The 27,598-nt window shown below is 52.0% G+C and overlaps 1 protein-coding gene across 3 annotated transcripts in view; it reads right to left on the bottom strand.

The window, feature by feature from the left end:
* The window catches only part of LOC138288414 (uncharacterized), a 112,595-nt gene that overhangs the window by 57,389 nt on the left and 27,608 nt on the right, over nucleotides 1-27,598 (bottom strand). For 2 of the 3 annotated variants that reach the window (XM_069229973.1, XM_069229971.1), the window contains one exon: nucleotides 26,234-26,398. In XM_069229973.1, coding sequence (XP_069086074.1) covers nucleotides 26,234-26,398 — 165 coding nt within the window. The remainder of the gene's footprint in view (nucleotides 1-26,233; nucleotides 26,399-27,598) is intronic. The other variant, XM_069229972.1, reaches the window with a different exon arrangement.

Below are 27,598 nucleotides of genomic sequence, written 5' to 3'. Positions count from 1 at the left end.
GGCATATCACTACCCAGAGACCCCCAGCACTGCAGAGAGAGGAGAGAGAGGTAATGATGTACTGTGTGACCTCAGGCATATCACTGTCCACAGACCCCAGCAGTTCTGAGAGGAGAGAGTGGTAATCACATACTGTGTGACCTCAAGCATATCACTACCCAGAGACCCCCTGCACTACAGAGAGAGGGGAGAGAGGTAATGATGTACTGTGTGACCTCAGGCGTATCACTACCCAAAGACCGCAGCACAGCAGAGAGGAGAGAGAGGTAATGACACACTGTGTGACCTCAGGCATATCACTACCTAGAGACCCCAGCACTTCTGAGAGGAGAGAGAGGTAATGACGCACTGTGTGACCTCAGGTATATCACTACCCAGAGACCCCCAGCACTACAGAGAGAGGGGAGAGAGGTAATGATGTACTGTGTGACCTCAGGCATATCACTACCCAGAGACCCCGAGCGCTGCAGAGAGAGGAGAGAGGTAATGACACGCTGTGTGACCTCAGGCATATCACTGTCCAGAGACCCCAGCACTTCTGAGAGGAGAGAGAGGTAATGACATACTGTGTGACCTCAAGCATATCACTACCCAGAGACCCCCAGCACTACAGAGAGAGGGGGGAGAGGAAATGATGTACTGTGTGACCTCAGGCGTATCACTACCCAGAGACCGCAGCACAGCAGAGAGGAGAGAGAGGTAATGACACACTGTGTGACCTCAGGCATATCACTACCCAGAGACCCCAGCACTTCTGAGAGGAGAGAGAGGTAATGACGCACTGTGTGACCTCAGGCATATCACTACCCAGAGACCCCCAGCACTACAGAGAGAGGGGAGAGAGGTAATGATGTACTGTGTGACCTCAGGCATATCACTACCTAGAGACCCCTAGTGTTGCAGAGAGAGGAGAAAGGTAATGACACGCTGTGTGACCTCAGGCATATCATTACCCAGAGACCCCCAGCGCTGCAGAGAGAGGAGAGAGAGGTAATGATGTACTGTGTGACCTCAGGCATATCACTGTCCAGAGACCCCAGCACTTCTGGGAGGAGAGAGAGGTAATGACATACTGTGTGACCTCAAGCATATCACTACCCAGAGACCCACAGCACTACAGAGAGAGGGGAGAGGTAATGATGTACTGTGTGACATCAGGTGTATCACTACCCAGAGACCGCAGCACAGCAGAGAGGAGAGAGAGGAAATGACACACTGTGTGACCTCAGGCATATCACTACCCAGAGACCGCAGCACAGCAGAGAGGAGAGAGAGGAAATGATGCACTGTGTGACCTCAGGCATATCACTACCCAGAGACCCCAGCACTTCTGAGAGGAGAGAGAGGTAATGATGCACTGTGTGACCTCAGGCATATCACTACCCAGAGTCCCCAGCACTGCAGAGAGAAGAGAGAGAGGTAATGACACACTGTGTGACCTCAATCATATCACTACCCAGAGACCCCCAGCGCTGCAGAGAGAGGAGAGAGAGGTAATGATGTACTGTGTGACCTCAGGCGTATCACTACCCAGAGACCGCAGCACAGCAGAGAGGAGAGAGAGGAAATGACGCACTGTGTGACCTCAGGCATATCACTACCCAGAGACCCCAGCACTTCTGAGAGGAGAGAGAGGTAATGATGCACTGTGTGACCTCAGGCATATCACTACCCAGAGTCCCCAGCACTGCAGAGAGAAGAGAGAGAGGTAATGACACACTGTGTGACCTCAATCATATCACTACCCAGAGACCCCCAGCGCTGCAGAGAGAGGAGAGAGAGGTAATGATGTACTGTGTGACCTCAGGCATATCACTGTCCAGAGACCCCAGCACTTCTGAGAGGAGAGAGAGGTAATGACATACTGTGTGCCCTCAAGCATATCACTACCCAGAGCCCCCAGCAGTTCTGAGAGGAGAGAGAGGTAATGACACACTGTGTGACCTCAATCATATCACTACCCAGAGACCCCCAGCGCTGCTGAGAGAGGAGAGAGAGGTAATGATGTACTCTGTGACCTCAGGCATGTCACTGTCCAGAGACCCCAGCACTTCTGAGAGGAGAGAGAGGTAATGACATACTGTGTGACCTCAAGCATATCACTACCCAGAGACCCCCAGCACTACAGAGAGAGGGTAGAGAGGTAATGATGCACTGTGTGACCTCAGGCATATCACTACCCAGAGACCCCCAGCACTGCAGAGAGAGAAGAGAGAGGTAATGACACACTGTGTGACCTCAGGCATATCACTACCCAGAGACCCCCAGCGCTGCAGAGAGAGGAGAGAGAGGTAATGATGTACTGTGTGACCTCAGGCATATCACTGTCCAGAGACCCCAGCACTTCTGAGAGGAGAGAGAGGTTAATAACACACTGTGTGACCTCAGGCATATCACTACCCAGAGACCCCCAGCGCTGCAGAGAGAGGAGAGAGAGGTAATGATGTACTGTGTGACCTCAGGCATATCACTGTCCAGAGACCCCAGCAATTCTGAGAGGAGAGAGAGGTAATGACATACTGTGTGACCTCAAGCATATCACTACCCAGAGACCCCCAGCACTACAGAGAGAGGGGAGAGAGGTAATGATGTACTGTGTGACCTCAGGCGTATCACTACCCAGAGACCGCACCACAGCAGAGAGGAGAGAGAGGTAATGACACACTGTGTGACCTCAGGCATATCACTGTCCAGAGACCCCAGCACTTCTGAGAGGAGAGAGAGGTAATGACATACTGTGTGACCTCAGGCATATCACTACCCAGAGACCCCCAGCACTACAGAGAGAGGGGAGAGAGGTAATGATGTACTGTGTGACCTCAGCCATATCACTACCTAGAGACCCCTAGTGTTGCAGAGAGAGGAGAAAGGTAATGACACGCTGTGTGACCTCAGGCATATCACTACCCAGAGACCCCCAGCGCTGCAGAGAGAGGAGAGAGAGGTAATGATGTACTGTGTGACCTCAGGCATATCACTGTCCAGAGACCCCAGCACTTCTGGGAGGAGAGAGAGGCAATGACATACTGTGTGACCTCAAGCATATCACTACCCAGAGACCCACAGCACTACAGAGAGAGGGGAGAGGTAATGATGTACTGTGTGACCTCAGGCGTATCACTACCCAGAGACCGCAGCACAGCAGAGAGGAGAGAGAGGAAATGACACACTGTGTGACCTCAGGCATATCACTACCCAGAGACCCCAGCACTTCTGAGAGGAGAGAGAGGTAATGACGCACTGTGTGACCTCAGGCATATCACTAGCCAGAGACCCCAGCACTTCTTAGAGGAGAGACGGGTAATGACATACTGTGTGTCCTCAAGCATATCAGTACCCAGAGACCCCCAGCGCTGCAGAGAGAGGAGAGAGAGGTAATGATGTACTGTGTGACCTCAGGCATATCACAACCCAGAGACCCCCAGAACTACAGAGAGAGAGGAGAGAGGTAATGATGTACTGTGTGACCTCAGGCATATCACTACTCAGAGACCCCAGCACTTCTGAGAGGAGAGAGAGGTAATGATGCACTGTGTGACCTCAGGCATATCACTGTCCAGAGACCCCAGCACTTCTGAGAGGAGAGAGAGGTAATGACATACTGTGTAACCTCAAGCATATCACTACCCAGAGACCCCCAGCACTACAGAGAGATGGGAGAGAGGTAATGATGTACTGTGTGACCTCAGGCGTATCATTACCCAGAGACCCTCAGCGCTGCAGAGAGAGGAGAGAGGTAATGACACGCTGTGTGACCTCAGGCATATCACTACCCAGAGACCGCAGCACAGCAGAGAGGAGAGAGAGGTAATGACACACTGTGTGACCTCAGGCATTTCACTACCCAGAGACCCCAGCACTTCTGAGAGGAGAGAGAGGTAATGACGCACTGTGTGACGTCAGGCATATCACTACCCAAAGACCCCAGCATTTCTGAGAGGAGAGAGAGGTAATGACGCACTGTGTGACCTCAGGCATATCACTACCCAGAGACCCCAGCACTGCATAGAGAGGAGAGAGAGGTAATGACACACTGTTTGACCTCAGGCATATCACTACCCAGAGACCCCCAGCACTGCAGAGAGAGGAGAGAGAGGTAATGATGTACTGTGTGACCTCAGGCATATCACTGTCCACAGACCCCAGCAGTTCTGAGAGGAGAGAGTGGTAATCACATACTGTGTGACCTCAAGCATATCACTACCCAGAGACCCCCTGCACTACAGAGAGAGGGGAGAGAGGTAATGATGTACTGTGTGACCTCAGGCGTATCACTACCCAAAGACCGCAGCACAGCAGAGAGGAGAGAGAGGTAATGACACACTGTGTGACCTCAGGCATATCACTACCTAGAGACCCCAGCACTTCTGAGAGGAGAGAGAGGTAATGACGCACTGTGTGACCTCAGGTATATCACTACCCAGAGACCCCCAGCACTACAGAGAGAGGGGAGAGAGGTAATGATGTACTGTGTGACCTCAGGCATATCACTACCCAGAGACCCCGAGCGCTGCAGAGAGAGGAGAGAGGTAATGACACGCTGTGTGACCTCAGGCATATCACTGTCCAGAGACCCCAGCACTTCTGAGAGGAGAGAGAGGTAATGACATACTGTGTGACCTCAAGCATATCACTACCCAGAGACCCCCAGCACTACAGAGAGAGGGGGGAGAGGAAATGATGTACTGTGTGACCTCAGGCGTATCACTACCCAGAGACCGCAGCACAGCAGAGAGGAGAGAGAGGTAATGACACACTGTGTGACCTCAGGCATATCACTACCCAGAGACCCCAGCACTTCTGAGAGGAGAGAGAGGTAATGACGCACTGTGTGACCTCAGGCATATCACTACCCAGAGACCCCCAGCACTACAGAGAGAGGGGAGAGAGGTAATGATGTACTGTGTGACCTCAGGCATATCACTACCTAGAGACCCCTAGTGTTGCAGAGAGAGGAGAAAGGTAATGACACGCTGTGTGACCTCAGGCATATCATTACCCAGAGACCCCCAGCGCTGCAGAGAGAGGTAATGATGTACTGTGTGACCTCAGGCATATCACTGTCCAGAGACCCCAGCACTTCTGGGAGGAGAGAGAGGTAATGACATACTGTGTGACCTCAAGCATATCACTACCCAGAGACCCACAGCACTACAGAGAGAGGGGAGAGGTAATGATGTACTGTGTGACATCAGGTGTATCACTACCCAGAGACCGCAGCACAGCAGAGAGGAGAGAGAGGAAATGACACACTGTGTGACCTCAGGCATATCACTACCCAGAGACCCCAGCACTTCTGAGAGGAGAGAGAGGTAATGACGCACTGTGTGACCTCAGGCATATCACTACCCAGAGACCCCAGCACTTCTTAGAGGAGAGAGAGGTAATGACATACTATGTGCCCTCAAGCATATCAGTACCCAGAGACCCCCAGCGCTGCAGAGAGAGGAGAGAGAGGTAATGATGTACTGTGTGACCTCAGGCATATCACCACCCAGAGACCCCAGCACTTCTGAGAGGAGAGAGAGGTAATGATGCACTGTGTGACCTCAGGCATATCACTACCCAGAGTCCCCAGCACTGCAGAGAGAAGAGAGAGAGGTAATGACACACTGTGTGACCTCAGGCATATCACTACCCAGAGACCCCCAGCGCTGCAGAGAGAGGAGAGAGAGGTAATGATGTACTGTGTGACCTCAGGCATATCACTGTCCAGAGACCCCAGCACTTCTGAGAGGAGAGAGAGGTAATGACATACTGTGTGCCCTCAAGCATATCACTACCCAGAGACCCCCAGCACTACAGAGAGAAGGGAGAGAGGTAATGATGTACTGTGCGACCTCAGGCATATCACTACCCGGAGACCCCCAGCACTGCAGAGAGAGGGGAGAGAGGTAATGATGTACTGTGTGACCTCTGGCATATCACTACCCAGAGACCCCTAGTGCTGCAGAGAGAGGAGAGAGGTAATGACACACTGTGTGACCTCAGGCATATCACTACCCAGAGACCCCCAGCGCTGCAGAGAGAGGAGAGAGAGGTAATGATGTACTGTGTGACCTCAGGCATATCACTGTCCAGAGACCCCAGCACTTCTGGGAGGAGAGAGAGGTAATGACGCACTGTGTGACCTCAGGCATATCACTACCCAGAGACGGCAGCACAGCAGAGAGGAGAGAGAGGAAATGACACACTGTGTGACCTCAGGCATATCACTACCCAGAGACCCCAGCACTTCTGAGAGGAGAGAGAGGTAATGATGCACTGTGTGACCTCAGGCATATCACTACCCAGAGTCCCCAGCACTGCAGAGAGAAGAGAGAGAGGTAATGACACACTGTGTGACCTCAGGCATATCACTACCCAGAGACCCCCAGCGCTGCAGAGAGAGGTAATGATGTACTGTGTGACCTCAGGCATATCACTATCCAGAGACCCCAGCACTTCTGAGAGGAGAGAGAGGTAATGACATACTGTGTGCCCTCAAGCATATCATTACCCAGAGCCCCCAGCACTTCTGAGAGGAGAGAGAGGTAATGACACACTGTGTGACCTCAGGCATATCACTACCCAGAGACCCCCAGCGCTGCAGAGAGAGGAGAGAGAGGTAATGATGTACTGTGTGCCCTCAGGCATATCACTATCCAGAGACCCCAGCACTGCAGAGAGAGGAGAGAGAGGTAATGACACACTGTGTGACCTCAGGCATATCACTACCCAGAGACCCCCAGCGCTGCAGAGAGAGGAGAGAGAGGTAATGATGTACTCTGTGACCTCAGGCATATCACTGTCCAGAGACCCCAGCACTTCTGAGAGGAGAGAGAGGTAATGACATACTGTGTGACCTCAAGCATATCACTACCCAGAGACCCCCAGCACTACAGAGAGAGGGTAGAGAGGTAATGATGTACTGTGTGACCTCAGGCATATCACTACCCAGAGACCCCCAGCACTGCAGAGAGAGAAGAGAGAGGTAATGACACACTGTGTGACCTCAGGCATATCACTACCCAGAGACCCCCAGCGCTGCAGAGAGAGGAGAGAGAGGTAATGATGTACTGTGTGACCTCAGGCATATCACTGTCCAGAGACCCCAGCACTTCTGAGAGGAGAGAGAGGTAATGACATACTGTGTGACCTCAAGCATATCACTACCCAGAGACCCTCAGCGCTGCAGAGAGAGGAGAGAGGTAATGACACGCTGTGTGACCTCAAGCATATCACTACCCAGAGACCGCAGCACAGCAGAGAGGAGAGAGAGGTAATGACACACTGTGTGACCTCAGACATATCACTACCCAGACACCCCAGCACTTCTGAGAGGAGAGAGAGGTAATGACACACTGTGTGACCTCAGGCATATCACTACCCAGAGACCCTCAGCGCTGCAGAGAGAGGAGAGAGGTAATGACACGCTGTGTGACCTCAGGCATATCACTACCCAGAGACCCCCAGCGCTGCAGAGAGAGGAGAGAGAGGTAAAGATGTACTGTGTGCCCTCAGGTACATCACTGTCCAGAGACCCCAGCACTTCTGAGAGGAGAGAGAGGTAATGACATACTGTGTGACCTCAAGCATATCACTACCCAGAGACCCCCAGCACTACAGAGAGAGGGAGAGGTAATGATGTACTGTGTGACCTCAGGCGTATCACTACCCAGAGACCGCAGCACAGCAGAGAGGAGAGAGAGGAAATGACGCACTGTGTGACCTCAGGCATATCACTACCCAGAGACCCCAGCACTTCTGAGAGGAGAGAGAGGTAATGACGCACTGTGTGACCTCAGGCATATCACTACCCAGAGACCCCAGCATTTCTGAGAGGAGAGAGAGGTAATGACGCACTGTGTGACCTCAGGCATATCACTACCCAGAGACCCCAGCACTGCATAGAGAGGAGAGAGAGGTAATGACACACTGTTTGACCCCAGGCATATCACTAACCAGAGACCCCCAGCACTGCAGAGAGAGAAGAGAGAGGTAATGATGTACTGTGTGACCTCTGGCATATCACTACCCAGAGACCCCTAGTGCTGCAGAGAGAGGAGAGAGGTAATGACACACTGTGTGACCTCAGGCATATCACTACCCAGAGACCCCCAGCGCTGCAGAGAGAGGAGAGAGAGGTAATGATGTACTGTGTGACCTCAGGCAGATCACTGTCCAGAGACCCCAGCACTTCTGGGAGGAGAGAGAGGTAATGACATACAGTGTGACCTCAAGCATATCACTACCCAGAGACCCACAGCACTACAGAGAGAGGTAATGATGTACTGTGTGACCTCAGGCGTATCACTACCCAGAGACCGCAGCACAGCAGAGAGGAGAGAGAGGAAATGACACACTGTGTGACCTCAGGCATATCACTACCCAGAGACCCCAGCACTTCTGAGAGGAGAGAGAGGTAATGATGCACTGTGTGACCTCAGGCATATCACTACCCAGAGTCCCCAGCACTGCAGAGAGAAGAGAGAGAGGTAATGACACACTGTGTGACCTCAGGCATATCACTACCCAGAGACCCCCAGCGCTGCAGAGAGAGGTAATGATGTACTGTGTGACCTCAGGCATATCACTATCCAGAGACCCCAGCACTTCTGAGAGGAGAGAGAGGTAATGACATACTGTGTGCCCTCAAGCATATCATTACCCAGAGCCCCCAGCACTTCTGAGAGGAGAGAGAGGTAATGACACACTGTGTGACCTCAGGCATATCACTACCCAGAGACCCCCAGAACTACAGAGAGAGAGGAGAGAGGTAATGATGTACTGTGTGACCTCAAGCATATCACTACCCAGAGACCCCAGCACTTCTGAGAGGAGAGAGAGGTAATGATGCACTGTGTGACCTCAGGCATATCACTACCCAGAGTCCCCAGCACTGCAGAGAGAAGAGAGAGAGGTAATGACACACTGTGTGACCTCAGGCATATCACTACCCAGAGACCCCCAGCGCTGCAGAGAGAGGAGAGAGAGGTAATGATGTACTGTGTGACCTCAGGCATATCACTGTCCAGAGACCCCAGCACTTCTGAGCGGAGAGAGAGGTAATGACATACTGTGTGCCCTCAAGCATATCACTATCCAGAGCCCCCAGCACTTCTGAGAGGAGAGAGAGGTAATGACACACTGTGTGACCTCAGACATATCACTACCCAGAGACCCCAGCACTGCAGAGAGAGGAGAGAGAGGTAATGACACACTGTGTGACCTCAGGCATATCACTACCCAGAGACCCCCAGCACTACAGAGAGAGGGGAGAGAGGTAATGATGTACTGTGTGACCTCAGGCATATCACTACCCAGAGACCCACAGCACTGCAGAGAGAGAAGAGAGAGGTAATGACACACTGTGTGACCTCAGGCGTATCACTACCCAGAGACCCCCAGCGCTGCAGAGAGAGGGGAGAGAGGTAATGATGTACTGTGTGACCTCAGGCATATCACTACCCAGAGACCCCAGCACTTCTGAGAGGAGAGAGAGATAATGACATACTGTGTGGCGTCAAGCATATCACTACCCAGAGACCCCCAGCTCTACAGAGAGAGGGGAGAGAGGTAATGATGTACTGTGTGACCTCAGGCATATCACTACCCAGAGACCCCAGCACTTCTGAGAGAAGAGAGAGTTAATGACACACTGTGTGACCTCAGGCATATCACTACCCAAAGACCCCCAGCACTACAGAGAGAGGGGAGAGAGGTAATGATGTACTGTGTGACCTCAGGCATATCACTACCCAGAGATCTCAGCACTTCTGAGAGGAGAGAGAGGTAATGATGTACTGTGTGATCTCAGGCGTATGACTGCCCAGAGTCCCAGCACTGCAGAAAGGGAGGAGAGAGGTAATGACACACTGTGTGACCTCAGGCATATCACTGCCCAGCCCACAGACCCCTGCACTGCAAAGAGAGGACACACATTGATCTAAGGTGTATCGCTGACGAGCCCAGAGACCCCAGCACTGCAGAGAGGTAGGACAGAGGTAGTGACACACTGTGTGACCTCAGGCATATTACTGCCTAGAGAGCCAACCACTGCAGAGAGAGGAAAGAGAATCAATGACACACTGTGTGATCTCAGGTGTTTCACAGACCAGCCCAGAGACCAAAGCGCTGCAGAGAGAGGAGAGACAGTTAATGACACTGTGTGACCTAAGGCATCTCACTGCCCAGAGACCCATCACTGCAGGGAGGAGGGAGAGAGTTAATGACACTGTGTAACCTAAGGCATCTCACTGCCAGGAGACCCATCACAAAATATACACACACAAACCAAAATACGGTAAATAAACAGTTAGAAAAGTAGTGCAAACACTGTAGATCACAAAATAATTCAATAGGGAGAAATAGGCCTAGGGGCAACACAAACCATATACTCCAAAATTGGAATGCGAACCACGAATGGACCCCAGGCCTAGTGTAGTGTGTAGACGGTCACTGGGAGTGTAAGAAAACACTAAGGGTGTCCAAGATACCCCACCCCAAGACCCTGAAAAGTAGGAGTAAAGTTACCCTACTACCCCAGAAAGACAGTAAAGTCGAGATAGGGGATTCTGCAAGGACAACATCTGACTGCAAAGCACTGAAGACAGATTCCTGGACCTCAGGACCTGTAAAGGAAGGGGACCAAGTACAAGAGTCACGCAAGTGTTCAGGGGGGGCAGGAGCCCACTAAACCCTGGATGAAGGTGCAAAAGGGCTGCCTCCGGGTGGAAGAAGCCGAAGATTCTGCAACAACGAAGGTGCCAGGAACTTCTCCTTTGGTCAGAAGATGTCCCACGGCGCAGAGTATGCAGTGTTTATGCTCTCTCTGCTTTCCAAATTTGTCACTGCAGGCTAGTGACTAAATTTACCAATTCTCATTGGCACATTGGTACACCCATATAATTTCCTTGTATATGGTACCTAGGTACCCAGGGTATTGGGGTTCCAGGAAATCCCTATGGGCTGCAGCATTTCTTTTGCCACCCATAGGGAGCTCAGGCAATTCTTACACAGGCCTGCCACTGCAGCCTGAGTGAAATAACGTCCACGTTATTTCACAGCCATTTTTCACTGCACATAAGTAACTTATAAGTCACATATAGGTGACTAGCCTTCAGTTAGTGAAGGTTGGGTGCCAAGTTACTTAGGCCCTCATTTCAACATTGGAGGTAAAAGCCGCTTACCGCCGTGCAGAAGACCGCCAACACACCCCACGGCATTGGAATCCCACCACAGCCATTATGACCCACAGCACTGAACCCGCCAAAATACAGACACCCACAGAAGTCCGACACACCAAAGGTCAGTGATAAACTGGCGAAAACAAAACTGACACCATCACGCCAACACAAATACGCCCACACTATCACGACCCACGAATCCAGGGAGTGTCTTTCAACCGCGGTATTCCATTGGCGGTACACACTGCTGCGCTCATAATACACACACATATACAAAACATAGCCACATTGGACAATTCGAAATGCACACACCACTCCCACACACCCAATAGAATATAAAACACACACCCACATCACCCACAAACCCCTACGACCAAAACTGAGAACGAAGCACAGAGAGAGAGACACCACCATCAACAAACTAGCATCCACAAGCACACAATACCATCACCCACATTACTTCCACGCACCTCACACAACACACCACTAAATATCACCCCACACATCACAACACCCACCACCCCACACATCACCCACACCACCCCATGGCACCGCAAAGACACCCCAGGTTCTCGGAGGAGGAACTCAGGGTTATGGTGGAGGAAATCGTCCGGGCAGAGCCACAGCTATTCGGATCACAGGTGCAGCAGACCTCCATTGCTAGGAAGATGGAGCTATGGCGAAGAATAGTCGACAGGGTAAACGCAGTGGGACAGCACCCAAGAACAAGGGATGACATCAGGAAGAGGTGGAACGACCTACGGGGGAAGGTGCGTTCTGTGGTCTCAAGACACCACGTAGCGGTACAGAGGACTGGCGGCAGACCCCCACCTCCTCCCCCACAACTTACAACATGGGAGGAGCAGGTCTTGGCGATTCTGCATCCAGAGGGCCTCGCAGGAGTAGATGGAGGAATGGACTCTGGTAAGTCAGATCTTAACTACTTTATCCCCCCCACCCCACCTGCATGCCATCACATACCCCCACCCTCACCCTCACCTCCATCACTCCTACTCCTCACAAATGTCCCACTATCAGAACCAACCCATCCCAACACCAAGCCCTGCATGCAACTACAAAGCATGGACACCCATCACCAAAGCATGGCCACTGCACATACCCTTACACCCCCCAAACCACCATCACACAAGCTCCCACACAGGAATGTAAGCACTGGGGTACACGGTCACCCACCCATTGCACACCATGGCACACACAGATGCAATAATCATGCTTTCATACCCCTGCAAGACCCCTAACCAATGTCACCGCACAGGAGGGTCCAGACATGTCCACACCACCAACAGAAGAGGCCCACAGTGATGACAGCAGCTCTGTCCAACTGGATATAGATGACCAGCCCGGGCCATCGGGGACCTCGGGACAGTCGGTTCCCCTCACACTGCCACAGGCCACTGCAGACCTTCCCCCCTCTGGAAACACCAGCACAGCACCCACCCAGCGGGCCCATACCTCTGTCCCCAGGACACGTCAATCAGCAGTGTGTCCACCACTACAGGGAACCAAGGCTAACCCACCACCCCAACAACAACAGGGACCTGGGAGCAGTGGCAGTGGGCACACGGTCCAGGGGACAGAGGCCCAGGGAAACAGGGGAACTGGGAGGGCTGCTGTGCGACAGGGGGAGGACAGGCCCAGGGAACCCACTCTCCATGAGGCCCTCTCCAACATCATGGGAGCATACCACCACTCCCAGGAGACGTTGGCAACAGTACTGGCCAAGTTTCAGGAGACCCAGTGCCTGCAGGAGGAACAGTATTTGGGCTTCAGGGAGGAACTCAGAGCCATCAATTCCACCCTGGGCACCATCGTAGGGGTGCTGAATAAAGTAGTCACCACCTTGAGGGACACTGTGGCACTACAAAGGGCCCCTGACACTAGCATGGACCATGAACTGCCCACCACCCCCGCCGGCGCTAGTGGACAGGAGGCTCCGCCACAGGACCACCACACCAGCACCCCACCTCCTGCAGAGGTAGAACCACCCCGCAAATGGTCCCTGAGATCCAGGACAAAGACAGAGAAAAATGCCAAGACCCCCGCCAAGAAATGAGACCACCCTGAATGTCATCCTACTGTCCCACTTTGTCACCCTGTCCATCCTCAAACTGCCCCAGCTCCACTTCCCAGACCCATTTGGACAATGCACCTGTGAGACTAATAGACTGGACTCTGCCATGGACATTCCTCCACCATCACCCCTCACCAATTTACAACCCCCTCCAATAATTAGCACTTAAATAAACACCATTAAAGCACAAAACAATCAGGAGTCTGTCTGTGATTTCGAAATACTGTATTAGTAATTACAGTGCCAAAATGCTTTTACAATTGTAATGTCAACATACCAATGTCACACAGCTTTAGTCCATGGGGAAACAAAGCAGATTTCACACTTTGGGACACACATCTGTGAAAACGTAAGGGAAAGTGAAAACTCAGTTACCATACACTGGGATGAAAAGGACAGACAGTAGAGAGTTAGTAGTGTTTAAGTACATGTAGTAGGCCGGTTTGTATTCTTACCTGTGTCTCACTGGAAATATTGCTGGATCACTGTGTTCCTGTTGTCTATGTTCTCTTCTTGTGCTTCCTCGTCTTCACTCTCCACAGGCTCCACAGCTGCAACACCACCACCATCTGGACCATCCTCCTGCAGAAAAGGCCCCTGTCGTCGCAAAGCCAGGTTGTGAAGTATACAGCAGGCCACGATGATCTGGCACACCTTCTTTGGTGAGTAGAATAGGGGTCCACCTGTCATATGGAGGCAGCGGAACGTGGCCATCAGGAGGCCGAAGGTCCGCTCAATTATCCTCCTAGTTCGCCCATGCGCCTCATTGTAGCGTTCCTCTGCCCTTGTCCTGGGATTCCTCAGTGGGGTCAGTAGGAGTGGAGAAGTGTGGCTCAATGGTTAGAGCGGCAGACCCTGAAGCAGAGATCTGGCTCAAGACCAGGGTTCAAGTCCCGCTTCGGCAGGTCTTGGGCTCAATTCCCCTTGACCAGATAATTCTCGCCTCGGTGCCTAATCTAATTCATGGGTCCCACTCTGCAACTCTGGGCAATAGCTTGCTTAATCTCCACAACGGCCCCAACAGCGCTTGGATGCCTGGCCTCACCCTGGGGGTGCTCAGGAGTGGGTGCCTCACAGGGAAAAGCCAGGAGGGGTTCCATAGCGGTATGAGTACAGCGCCTTGAGACCCTAACGGGTGAGTAGTGCGCTATACAAGTGCTAATTTACATTTACAGGTTGGGGTAACCAGTGTCACCAATTAGCCACACACAGTGCCTCTGGAGTTACCCCATCACATAAGGGATGCTGCTATTCCGCAGGATGTAGGCGTCATGCACTGAGCCAGGGAACTTGGCATTAACATGGGAGATGTACTGGTCTGCCAAACAGACCATCTGTACATTCATCGAATGATAACTCTTCCGGTTTCTGTACACCTGTTCACTCCTGCAGGGGGTACCAAAGCCACATGGGTCCCATCAATGGCACCTATGATGCTGGGGATATGTCCCAGGGCATAGAAGTCTCCTTTCACTGTTGCCAAATCCTCCACCTGAGGGAAAACGATGTAGCTCTGCATGTGTTTCAGCAGGGCAGACAACACTCTGGACAACACGTTGGAAAACATATGCTGGGACATCCCTGATGATATGGCCACTGTTGTTTGAAATGACCCACTTGCTAGGAAATGGAGTACTGACAGCACCTGCACTTGAGGGGGAATTCCTGTGGGATGGCGGATAGCTGACATCAGGTCAGGCTCCAGCTGGGCACACAGTTCCTGGATTGTGGCACGGTCAAGCCTGTATGTGAGGATCACATGTCTCTCCTCCATTGTCGACAGGTCCACCAGCGGTCTGTACACCGGAGGATGCCGTCATCTCCTCACATGTCCCAGCGGACGGTGACTATGAAGGACAACAGTGAGCACAGAGTCAAACAACTCAGAGGTACGTACCCACAGCTTACACAGAACACAAATCATAAGCCACATAATGGCTTGTATGAGTGTTGAGGCAAGGCCTAGGTATGTGTGACGCAGTTAGAAATTAAGCCATGTGGGCCCCAGAAATGGCGGCTGCCTGACCTGTAAAGTGTGACAATGGGATGTGAGGTAACTGCGCTGGCGTTGTACACCGTCGCGGCAGACGGTCGAAGACCGCGGCGCAATGCTGCATTGGTTAACATTGGACTCTATGGGTCTCAGGAGCCAATGATGATGTACGCTGCCGGTGGCGGTACGCACCGTCGTGGATGTGACCACCATTTTCTATCTGTACAATCACTCGATACCTGATCTTCGACAGGAGAGGACCTACACTGCAAGTGCTGCTGTTACCTCGGTTTGGAAGAGACAATGGCACGTGCGTCTGGGGAAAGGGCCCCTGCCTTCACATCGGAGGAATTGGAGAAACTTGTGGATGGGGTCCTCCCCCAGTACGCGCTACTCTACGGTCCTCCAGACAAACAGGTAAATACACTGGGAGCATTCTGTATGAGCTATGCTTGTGTGGAGTGGGGTGGATGAAAGATGGGGGGGGAGATTGAGGCATGCATGAAACAACGTGAGTGGATGTGCATCATGGCAAGGGTAGGGATGGGGGCCAATGACTGTGACGGTGCATTTGGTTATAACTTTTCTTTCCCCCCTGTACAATTCATGTAGGTCAGCGCCCACCAGAAAAAAGATATTTGGTGTGCCATCACCAAGGACATCCGGACCCTGGGGGTCTACCACAGACGGAGCACCCACTGCCGCAAGAGATGGGAGGACATTCGCCGCTGGAGCAAGAAGATGGCGGAGGCCCAGCTGGGGATGGCCTCCCAACGTGGGAGGGGTGCCATCGCACCCTGACCCCCTTGATGTTCAGGATCCTGGCGGTGGGGTACCCGGAGTTGGATGGGCGCTTGAGGGCATCACAGCAGCTTCAAGGGGGTGAGTACACTCTCATTCTGCTGATTTTGCACGCAGTGGAGGTGTCTGGGTGGGGGACGTGGGCTGTGGGTTTCCCTTGGCCAGGGCGAGTTAAGTAGGAAAGTTCCCCTTCTTCTGGCAGACCCAGTGGCACCCCATCCCACCTGTGTACAGTGCCAAACACACCTAGTCAGGCCCCTGTGTCATCCATGTGTGCTGATGTCGTCCATAGCCTTGTATGCCATTTGCCAGGTAGTGAACAGTGGAGGCCAAGTGCATGGCGTAGTGCAGGGGGCTTGTGTGTCTGTCGTGTCCGCCATCGGTAGCGGTAATGCATGTACTCAACATGTCTTTCTTCTGTCGTCCCCCCCTTTTTGTGGTCTCCCTGTTCTTGTGTGCATTAGCATAATCAGGCGGAGGAGCAGTGGCACCGGACAGGAGGGAGCTGCATCCCACATTGCCCTGGAGGGCGAGACAACCGACTCAGAGGTCACCAGTGGGACGGAGGGCGAGGGGAGCTCCACGGCGGGGACAGGAGCTGACTCCAGTGACACTGACTCGTCCTCTGATGGGAGCTCCCTTGTGGTGGCGGCAACATCTGTGCCCCCCGCATCTACAGGTACAGCCGCCACCCCCCCTACCAGCACCGCCCTCCCAGCAGCCCCTCAGCCTTTGCCCCGTGTCCGCTCACCCAGGAGGGTGGGCATCACCTTCGCCCCAGGCACCTCAGGCCCTGCCCCAGTCACCCCTGCTGCCCTCGGTGAGGAGGCCATTGACCTCCTCGGGTCCCTCACTGTTTTGAATGCCATCCAGGTTATAGAAAGGCAGTTGCAGCAATCAAATGCATTCCTGGAGGGCATTCATTCTGGCCAGGCGGCCCTTCAGCGGGCTTTTCAGACTCTGCCCTCAGCACTGATGGCAGCTATTGTCCCTGTGTCTAGCCTCCCCCCTCCAACTTCCTCCACCCAGACCCAATCCCCTGTACCTCAGCCTATCCCAAGCACACAGGCAGACCAGCATACACACACGTCAACACACAAGGGAAGCTCAGGCAAACATAAGCACCACACATCCCACAGGCACTCACGCAAGCATCACACACATGCAGACACACCAACATCCACTGCCTCCACTGCGTCCCCCTCCTCCTTGTCTCCCTCCTCCCTCCCAGTCTCGTCTCCACTCACACCTGCATGCAGTACATCTACAGCCACTACGTCCATCACAGCACACACACCACCACAGCCCGCTCACGTGCAGTCACCACCCCCACTGCCATTCACACGTCCCCTGTGTCCTCTCCCAGTGTGTCTGTGACGCCACCTCCCAAGATACACAAACGCAGGCACACACCCACCCAACATCCATCCACCTCACGACAGCCTCCAGCGCATGCACCTTCACCCACAGTCACCAAACTAACACCTCCTACAACCACAACCTCTTCCTCCACTCCCAAACCCCCTCCAGCTACCCGTCCCACTGCTCCCCCAAAACTTTTCCTAGCCAAACTTTACCTCTTTCCCACACCTCCCCCACCCCGTCCATCTCCTAGGGCCCGACTCTCCAGGTCCCTACCTAGCACCTCAGCCACAACCTCTCCGGGACCAGTGGTGCCTGTTGTCACCGGTATCTGGAGTGCACCGGCCACCAGGGCAGCCAGTGTGGCATGGAGCCACAACACGGACAGTCCCCCACCTGTCAAGCATCAGAAGTTGGCCAGTGCCCGGCGGGAGAGGGGGAAGACTCCAGTCACCAAAGCCGCTCCCAGGGATACAGGTGGGAGTGTGGAGTCAGCTGCAACACCTTCCAAGGTGGGGAAGGGACACAGGAAGGTCAGCAGGTCTGGGAAGACCAGCACGGCGGAGAAGACCGCCATCATCCCCGCCGCCCAGGAGTCCACCGCCAGCACCTGCCCTGCTGCCCAGGAGGCCACTGCCACCAGCCCTGCTGGGCCAGAGAGGACCGCCAGCACCAGCCCCGCTGGGCCTGAGAGGACCGCCAGCACCAGCCCCACTGCCAGACAGGACTGCCAGCAGCTGAGTCACATGCAAAGGACCCCGCTGCCACAAGCACCGCTGTACAGGGCACCGCCACAAGAAGCACCGCTGAACAGTGCACCGCCACAAGAGGCACCGCTGAACAGGGCACCGCCACAAGAAGCACCGCTGAACAGGGCACCGCCACAGGAGGCACCGCTGAACAGGGCACCACCACAAGAGGCACCGCTGGCCCATGAGCTCCAAGGGCACTGACGCTACTGAGTCCGTCACATGCAGGATGAAGCACTCTGGCCTGCAGTGACAGTTTTAAAAACAGAGAGAGCATAAACACTGAGGTTCTGGTTAGCAGAGCCTCAGTGGTACAGTTAGGCACCACACAGGGAACACATGTGGGCCACAAACCTATGAGCACTGGGGTCCTGGCTAGCAGGATCCAAGTGAGACATAAAAAACACCCTGACATATACTCACAAACAGGCCAAAAGTGGTGGTAACAAGGATAGAAAGAGGCTACCTTCCTACACTGGGGCACTCAGTGGTTACTGGGCACTGTCCGGACTGAGTCATTGGGCAGTCAGTTGTTACTAGGCACTGTCCTGTCTGAGTCCTTGGGCACTCAGTGGTTACTAGGCAGTGTCCTTGGGCACTCATTGGTTACTGGGCAGTGACCTGTATGGGTCCTAGGGCACTCGGTGTTTACTCCGCAGTGTCCTGTGCGGATCCTGGGGCACTCATTGGTTACTGGGCAGTTTCCTGGGGCACTCAGTGGCTACTGGGCAGTGTCCTGTCTGAGTCCTCGGGCACTCATTGGTAACTGGGCAGTGTCCTGTCTGGGTCCTGCGGCACTCAGTGGTTACAGGGCAGTGTCTTGTCTGAGTCTTCGGGCACTCACTGGTTACTGGGCAGGTTCCTTGGGCACTCATTGGTTACTGGGCAGTGACCTGTATAGGTCCTAGGCCTAGGGCACTCAATGGTTACTGGGCAGTGTCCTGTCTGAGTCTTCTGGCACTCAGTGGTTATTGAGCAGTGTCCTGTCTGGGTCCTGTGGCACTCAGTGGTTACTGGGCAGTTCCCAGGGGCACGCATTGGTTACAGGGCAGTGTCCTTGGGCACTTAGTGGTTAGTGGGCAGTGACCACTATAGGTCCTGAAGCAGTCAGTGGTTCTTGTGCAATGTCCTGTCTGGGTCTTGGGGCACTCAGTGGTTACTGTGCAGGACCCGGTCCGAGTTCTCGGGCGTTCAGTGGTTTCTGGGCAGTTCCCTGGGGCACTCAGTGGTTACTGGGCTGTGCCCTTGGGCACTCCGCTACTGGGCAGTGATCTCTATGGGTCTTTGGGCAGTCAGTAGTTGCTGAGCAGTGATCACTTTGGGTCCTGGGGCAGTCAGTGGTTACTGGGCAGTGACCACTATAGGTCCTGAGGCACCCAGTGATTACTGAGAAGTGTCCTACCCAAGTCCTTGGGTCCTCAGTGGTTTCTGGGCAGTGTCCTGGGGCACTCAGTGGTTACTGGACAGCATTCTGGGCACTCACTGGTTATGGGGGAGTGTCCTGTCAGAGTCCTCGGGCACTCAGTGGTTCATGGACAGTGCCCTGTCTGAGTCCTTGGGCAATCAGTGGTTACTAGGCAGTGTCCTGTCTGACTTCTCGGGCACTGCCCTGTCTAGGTCCTGGGCAGTGTCCTGTCTGGGTCCTGGGGCACTCAGTGGTTACTGGGCAGTCTCCTGTCGGAGGTATCGGTCACTGAGTGGATACTGGGCTGTGTCCTGTTCAGGTCCTTGGGCACTCAGTGGTTACTGGGAAGTGTCCTAGGGCATTCAGTGTTTACTGGGCAGTGCCCTGTCCGAGTCCTCAGGCACTCAGTGGTTACTGGGCCAAACCCTGGGGCACTCAGTATTTACTGGGAAGTGTCCTTGGGCACTCAGTGGTTACTGGGCCGTGTCCTGTCTGGGTCCTGGGGCACTCAGTAGCTACTGGGGTTCTGGGGCACTCAGTGGTTACTGGGCACTTCCATGTGGCACTCAATGCTGACTGGGCGGTGTCTTCGGGCACTTAGTGGTTACTAGGCAGTGTCCTTGGGCACTCATTGGTTACTGGGCAGTGACCTGTATGGGTCCTAGGGCACTCAGTGTTTACTCCGCAGTGTCCTGTGCGGATCCTGGGGCACTCATTGGTTACTGGGCAGTTTCCTGGGGCACTCAGTGGCTACTGGGCAGTGTCCTGTCTGAGTCCTCGGGCACTCAGTGGTAACTGGGCAGTGTCCTGTCGGTCCTGCGGCACTTAGTGGTTACAGGGCAGTGTCCTGTCTGAGTCTTCGGGCACTCACTGGTTACTGGGCAGGTTCCTTGGGCACTCATTGGTTACTGGGCAGTGACCTGTATAGGTCCCAGGGCAGTGGTTCCCAACCTGTGGTCCGGGGACCCCTGGGGGTCCGCGAAGCCTTCTCAGGGGGTCCACGAGAGCCTAGAAAATTAAAACATATTAACAAATATTGACAAATTAGGTCCCCAGCTTCCAGTAATGACTCAGGCGGGGGTACCCAGAATCTAAATATGATTCAGTGGGGGTCCCTGGGTTCCATTAATATTAAAGTGGGGGTCCACAGAAATCAAAAGGTTGGGAACAACTATTTTAATCCTTTCTGCAGGGTCTCTTGTCCAGGCCTTCCAAATTTGATGGCAATATTTTAATATATAACGTCTTTTCAAGCTTGTCCTCATTGGTGCTGTAGAGTTGGGGGGGCTAGGCCCTCATACTAGAGAATAACATGACGCAGACACAGTGGCCTGGTGCTAATAACTGGCCTCGGGCATGTGCTTCCAACCCTTTTTATTGGCAGGATCACCTGACCGGTGATGCCTGTGTTAGGTGGGTGTGGGGTGTAGATGTAAGGCCAGCCTCACCCGAGTGGCTGGCAAAACACCACAACGTGTCCAGCAGGACACTACAGGTGCATTCCCTTTCTCTAAACTCCTATAAAAGGAAAAGCATTTCTCTGTCCTCTGGAACTCTCTAACTTCCATTTTTAGGAGGCGAATCTATGACGGATTTTATGTAGAATTTTACTTACTTATTAATTATGCACTTTAGCTGTTAACTTATTGATGGTCTATTCCATGTATTTTGCATCTAATCTCCTCATTTAAACTTTCAAATCATAACCGGTGTCTGTCATTCTCATCAAAATGCCTCAGAGCTGAATACTGAACTTGATCTCAAATATACCATTGACAGGTTTAATTGGAGGGCACCAAAGTCCGTACCACTCCCGGTCCCAGCCATTGCCGTGCTTTGGTATGATCATTTGAGATAGGTTGGCACTGACTGCACCAGGTCTGCAGCAAAACAGCATCAGTGGTCTCCAATCCACACACGCTGTACATAATTTTTCACATAAAGGTGACACTATGAAGATACATCATCCCCATCACACAATCCAGGCAGGACACTAACTCACGTGACCAATCGTCCTCACACCCTTCTCTATGAATGACCGACATGCCGAGGCGGACCACCAAGTGCGCAGCAAAACAGCATCAGTGGTCCCCAATCCATGCACGCCGTACATAATGTTTCACATAAAGGTGACACTATAAAGATACATCATCCCCATCACACAATCCAGGCAGGACACTAACTCACGTGACCAATCGTCCTCACACCCTTCTCTATGAATGACCGACATGCCGAGGCGGACCACCAAGTGCGCAGCAAAACAGCATCAGTGGTCCCCAATCCACGCACGCCGTACACAATGTTTCACATAAAGATGACACTATGAAGATACATCATCCCCATCACACAAACCAGGCAGAGCACTAACTAACATGACCGACCGTCCTCACACCCTTCTCTATGAATGACCAACATGCCGAGGCGGAGCATCAAGTGCGCAGCAAAACAGCATCAGTGGTCCCCTATCCACGCACACCGTTCACAATGATTCACATAAAGGTGACACTATGAATATACATCATCCCCATCACACAAACCAGGCAGGGCACTAACTAACATGAACGATCGTCCTCACACCCTTCTCTATGAATGACCGACATGCCGAGGCGGAGCACCAAGTGCACAGCAAAACAGCATCAGTGGCCCCCAATCCACGCAGGCCGTACACAATGTTTCACATAAAGGTGACACTATGAAGATACATCATCCCCATCACACAAACCAGGCAGGGCACTAACTCACGTGACCGATCGTCCTCACACCCTTCTCTATGAATGACCGACATGCCAAGGCGGAGCACCAAGTGTGCAGCAAGAAGACTGGAGCACATCCGCGTCCATCATGCACGACAGCCAATGCTTACCACACATGTGGCGCTATAAACACTATCATCCATCATAAATAGCTGTGGTGGTAACCTCATGCCCAGTCTGCACCACAGAGTACCTGGTGTCACATCACTGGATATACATGTGTATGGAGACCTTTAAATCCATAAGCCCTTGAATGCACCCACTGCTCCGCCCTAAACTAAACCTTGTCCAGAACGGACTATTTCCTGATAAAACCTTTGTATAAAATATGGAGGAAGATATGATAGAGTTTATAACTCTGAATCTGGATAGTGTTTGAGACTTCAGCATGTGCCCTGCAATCTCATCTCACGCACAAACATGCATACACACACAACACACACAATCTCACAAACACACACGCACACACACACACACATACACACACAATCTCTCACACACACACACACTGACACACAATTCAATTTGGAAAAGAAATTAAAATACATGTAAGCATTAAATTAAAAGTTTAACACACACCCCCTCCTGTCCTGGCGCATGGGGCCAGATTTATCAAGTAGTTTTGTCACCCTTGCACCACACAACGGGGCACAAGAGCAATGCAACTCTTAAGCTAGATTTATCAAGGCACACAAGGCCACCTGAGGGGCTTGATAAATCTAGAGTAATGCAACACAGCGTACATTGCTGCATTGCGTTGCTCTGCTCCAGGAAGGCGTTCCATGGGTGGAGCGTTGGAGTTCCCACGCATCCACAAATGAATTTTGGCGCATTTCTAGATTTACCATTACTGGTAGACCTGGAAATGTGTCAAAATGCTGTGACTCCCTGGGAGGAAGGGAAGTAACGAGGAGAGATATATTTTTTCTCCTTGTTTTTCCTCTTTCTATGTGTGATGCATTTTGCAGCACGCATAGAAAGAGGAAAATGCCTCAGGAGATTGTTTTTGTGCAGGAAACAATCTTTCCTGCACAAAAATAACGCAGGCACACTTGCACCATTGAGCAGGGGTACCTATGTTGGCGCTGGGCAGCAGATTGTGCGCCAGCGCAGGGAAAGATAGGAATGCGCCATATATTGTTGAATACGGTACAATCCTACCCTTTCACTATCCCGCAGCGCAGTGTAGCAAGGTGACCCGCTGTGCCGCATGAGCTTTTGATAAATGTGTTATTGGTGTAGTGATAGGCGCCTCCCTTGAGAATACAAAGAGCCACAACCCAAATCTCTTTGTCTCTTGGGCTAAAGGGAAGCCCATGTGTCAGAAGCACAGAACCAGGACTGTGCGCAGAGGCCTCAGTAGGGATGAGTGATTAAGAGGGAGTGCAGGCGTGAGGGAGGGGCAGGAGCAGCAGGTAAGACTGCTGCACATTTATATACCCACCCGGGCCTCATACGTGACCTCTCATTCAGTGTTATTTATATACCCACCCGGGCCTCATACGTGGCCTCTCATTCGGTGTTATTTCTATACCCACCCGGGCCTCATACGCGGCCTCTCATTTCAAATTATCTATATACCCACTCGGGCCTCATACGTGGCCTCTCATTGGGTGTTATTTATAAATCCTCCCGAGCCTCCTACCTGGCCTCTCATTGGGTGTTATAAATATATACCCACCCAGGCCTCATACATGGCCTCTCATTGGGTGTTAGATATATATATATATATATATGTATACCCCCCGGGCCTCCCTCATACGTGGCCTCTCATTGAGTATTATTTGTATACCCACCTGGGCCTCATACATGGCCTCTCATTGGGTGTTATACGTATACCCACCCAGGCCTCATATGTGGCCTCTCATTCTGTGCTATTTATATAACCACCTGGGCCTCATACGTGGCCTTTCATTGGGTGTTATTTATATATCCACCCGGACCTCATACGTTGCCTCTCATTAGGTGTTATTTATATACCCACCCGGGCCTCATATGTGCCCTTTTATTTGGTGTTATTTATATACCCACCCAGGCCTCATACGTGGCCTCTCATCGAGTATTATTTATATACCCACCCGGGCCTCATACATGGTATTTCATTGGGTGTTATTTATATACCCATCCGGCCTCATACGTGGCCTCTCATTCAGTGTTATTTATATATCCACCCGGACCTCATATGTGGTCTCTCAACTGGTGTTATAAATGTACCCAACTGGGCCTCATACGTGGCCTCTCATTGGGTGTTATATAAATACCCACCCAGGCCTGATACGTGGCCTCTCATTGGGTGTTATTTATATACCCACCCGGGCCTCATACGTGGCCTTCCATTGGGTGTTATTTATATATCCACCCGGGCCTCATACGTGGTCTCTCAACGGGTGTTATAAATGTACCCACCTGGGCCTCATACGTGGACTCTCATTGGGTGTTATATAAATACCCACCCAGGCCTGATACATGGCCTCTCATTGGGTGTTACTTATATACCCACCTGGCCCTCATACATTGCCTGTCATTGGGTGTTATATATGTACCCAGCCAGGCCTCATACGTGGCCCCTCATTGGATATTATTTAAATACCCACCTAGGCCTTATACATGGCCTCTCATTGGGTGGCATATATTGTAGGAAAGTACCGCCAGCCTCCTAGATATATATATATATATATAAAATAAAAAAAATTATATATATATATATATATACACCCACCCGAGCCTCATACGTGGTCTCTCATTGAGTATTATTCATATACCCACCTGGGCCTCATACATGGCCTCTCATTGGGTGTTATTTACATACCAACCCAGGCCTCATATGTTGCCTCTCATTGGATGTTATTTCTATACCCACCCAGCCTCATACACGGGCTCTCATTGGGTGTTACTTATATACCAACCCAGGCCTCATATGTGGCCTCTCATTGGGTGTTATATATATACCAACCCAAGCCTCATACGTGGCCTCTCATTGGGTGTTATTTATATACCCACCCTGGCTTTATTCGTAGCCTCTCATTGGGTGTCTTTGGAGTATGCCTGTTGTGTTTGTGTGTCTGTGTATCCCTGTGTTTGCATGGCAGTATGCATTTCTTTGTGTAAGTGTGTGTGTGTGTGTGTATGTATGTGTGTTTGTGTGTATATGTGTATGTACACACATGTACAAACATATGTTTCAGTGCTGGGGGCAGTGTTCCTCCATTTCTCTCTCCCTCCCTCTCTGTCTTTCTGACTAGTCCTTTCTTCTTCTCTAAACCCAAACACCAAACATGTATGATTTGCTGAATCTAACTGACCAACTGGAGTCAAAGCACCGGGTAAATCCACCCGCTCTCTCCACTGCCTCTCTCAGTCCCTACCCTAACCCTTCCTCCATCTTTCATGGTCTTCTTGAACTCATAAGTGGCTGTTTTCACAAACGGACACTGAAACCAAGCTGTACCCGGCTGATGAGCTCATAACTAGGGTGAAACCGGTCCTGGGTTGCTTGTGTTCTGGTTCAGGGAGGAACTGGCCGGGCTAAACTGTTCCTATTGGAGCAGGGCCAAGACTGATTTGCATATGGCTGGTCCAAACTGAGGTGGCCTGGTGTGCAGGATTACAATGGATTGTGATGCTGCCCAAGTGATTACCAGTGGCTGACATTAATTCAAGCATCCATCCATCACTGTTGTGCATATTCACAAAAGGCGTAGGTGCTTTTCAACCTTATTTTCAGAATTCTTATTTTAGACTGTCCAAAAGGAAAGATGTTAAAAAAAATATATGAAAGGCACTAACCTTCAAAAAAGTACATTCAAATCAAATATTGTTCTGTGTAAGTTATGTATATTTCTGAAACAATATTTGTTTTATTTATAAATCAAATGTGGGTGTGGAAAGCTAAAAAGGAAACTATTCCCACCTTTGTGCAGACACAGAGTCTCTCTCAGATGAGGCTGTAAATCTCTCCATGAAGAGGAATCTTCTGTTCCAGGCTCATTTCTCACCCAGGGGCAGCTCTGTCCAGGGAGTGCTCCTTGTCTGTCATGAAGGTTGCACTGGGAAACTGGTAGAGAGGAGGAAGAGACTGGTACAGAGAGATGGAGGGAGGAGGGAGAGACAGGTACAGAGAGATGGAGGGAGGGAGAGACAGGTACAGAGAGATAGAGGGAGACAGAGACAGGTACAGAGAGATGGAGGGAGGAGGGAGAGACAGGTACAGAAAGATACAGTAGAGGGAGGGAGAGACAGGTATAGAGAGATGGAGGGAGGAGGGAGAGATAGGTACAGGGAGATAGAGAGAGGAGAGACAAGTAAGGAGAGATAGAGGGAGGGAGAGACAGGTACAGAGAGATGGAGGGAGGAGGGAGAGACAGGTACAAAGAGAGGGAGGGAGGAGGGAGAGACAGGTACAGAGAGATGGAGGGAGGAGGGAGAGACAGGTACAGAGAGATGGAGGGAGAGGCAAGTACAGAGAGATGGAGGGAGGGAGAGACATGTACAGAGAGAGAGAGGGAGGAGGGAGAGACATGTACAGAGAGATGGAGGGAGGGAGAGACATGTACAGAGAGAGAGAGGTAGGAGGGAGAGACAGGTACAGAGAGACAGAGGGAGAGACAGGTACAGAGAGATGGAGGGAGGAGGGAGAGACAAGTAGAGAGAGAGAGAGATGAGGGAGAGACATGTACAGAGAGAGAGAGGGAGGAGGGAGAGACATGTACAGAGAGATGGAGGGAGGGAGAGACATGTACAGAGAGAGAGAGGGAGGAGGGAGAGACAGGTACAGAGAGACAGAGGGAGAGACAGGTACAAAGAGATGGAGGGAGGAGGGAGAGACAGATACAAAGAGATAGAGGGAGAGACAGGTACAGAGAGATAGAAGGAGGCGGAAGAGACAGGTACAGAGAGATAGAGAGAGGTAGAGAAAGGTACAAGGAGATGGAGGGAGGAGGAAGAGACAGGTACAGAGAGGTAGAGAGAGGTAGAGACAGGTACAAGGAGATGGAGGGAGGACGGAGAGACAGGTACAGAGAGATAGAGGGAGGAGGAAGAGACAGGTACAGAGAGGGACGGAGGAGGGAGGGACAGGTACAGAGAGATAGAGAGAGGTAGAGACAGGTACAGAGAGATGGAGGGAGGAGGGAGAAACAGGTACAGAGAGATAGAGAGAGGAGAGAGACAGGTACAGAGAGATATAGAGAGGGAGGAGGGAGAGATGGGTACAGAGAGATAGAGGAAGGGAGGAGAGAGAGACGGGTACAGAGAGATGGAGGGAGGAGGGGAGGGA

This window comes from Pleurodeles waltl, chromosome 4_1, assembly GCF_031143425.1.
Source record: "Pleurodeles waltl isolate 20211129_DDA chromosome 4_1, aPleWal1.hap1.20221129, whole genome shotgun sequence".
Classification (NCBI taxonomy): domain Eukaryota; kingdom Metazoa; phylum Chordata; class Amphibia; order Caudata; family Salamandridae; genus Pleurodeles; species Pleurodeles waltl.
Note: the sequence above shows the minus strand (reverse complement) of the source record. Positions and strands in the feature narration are given on the sequence as shown.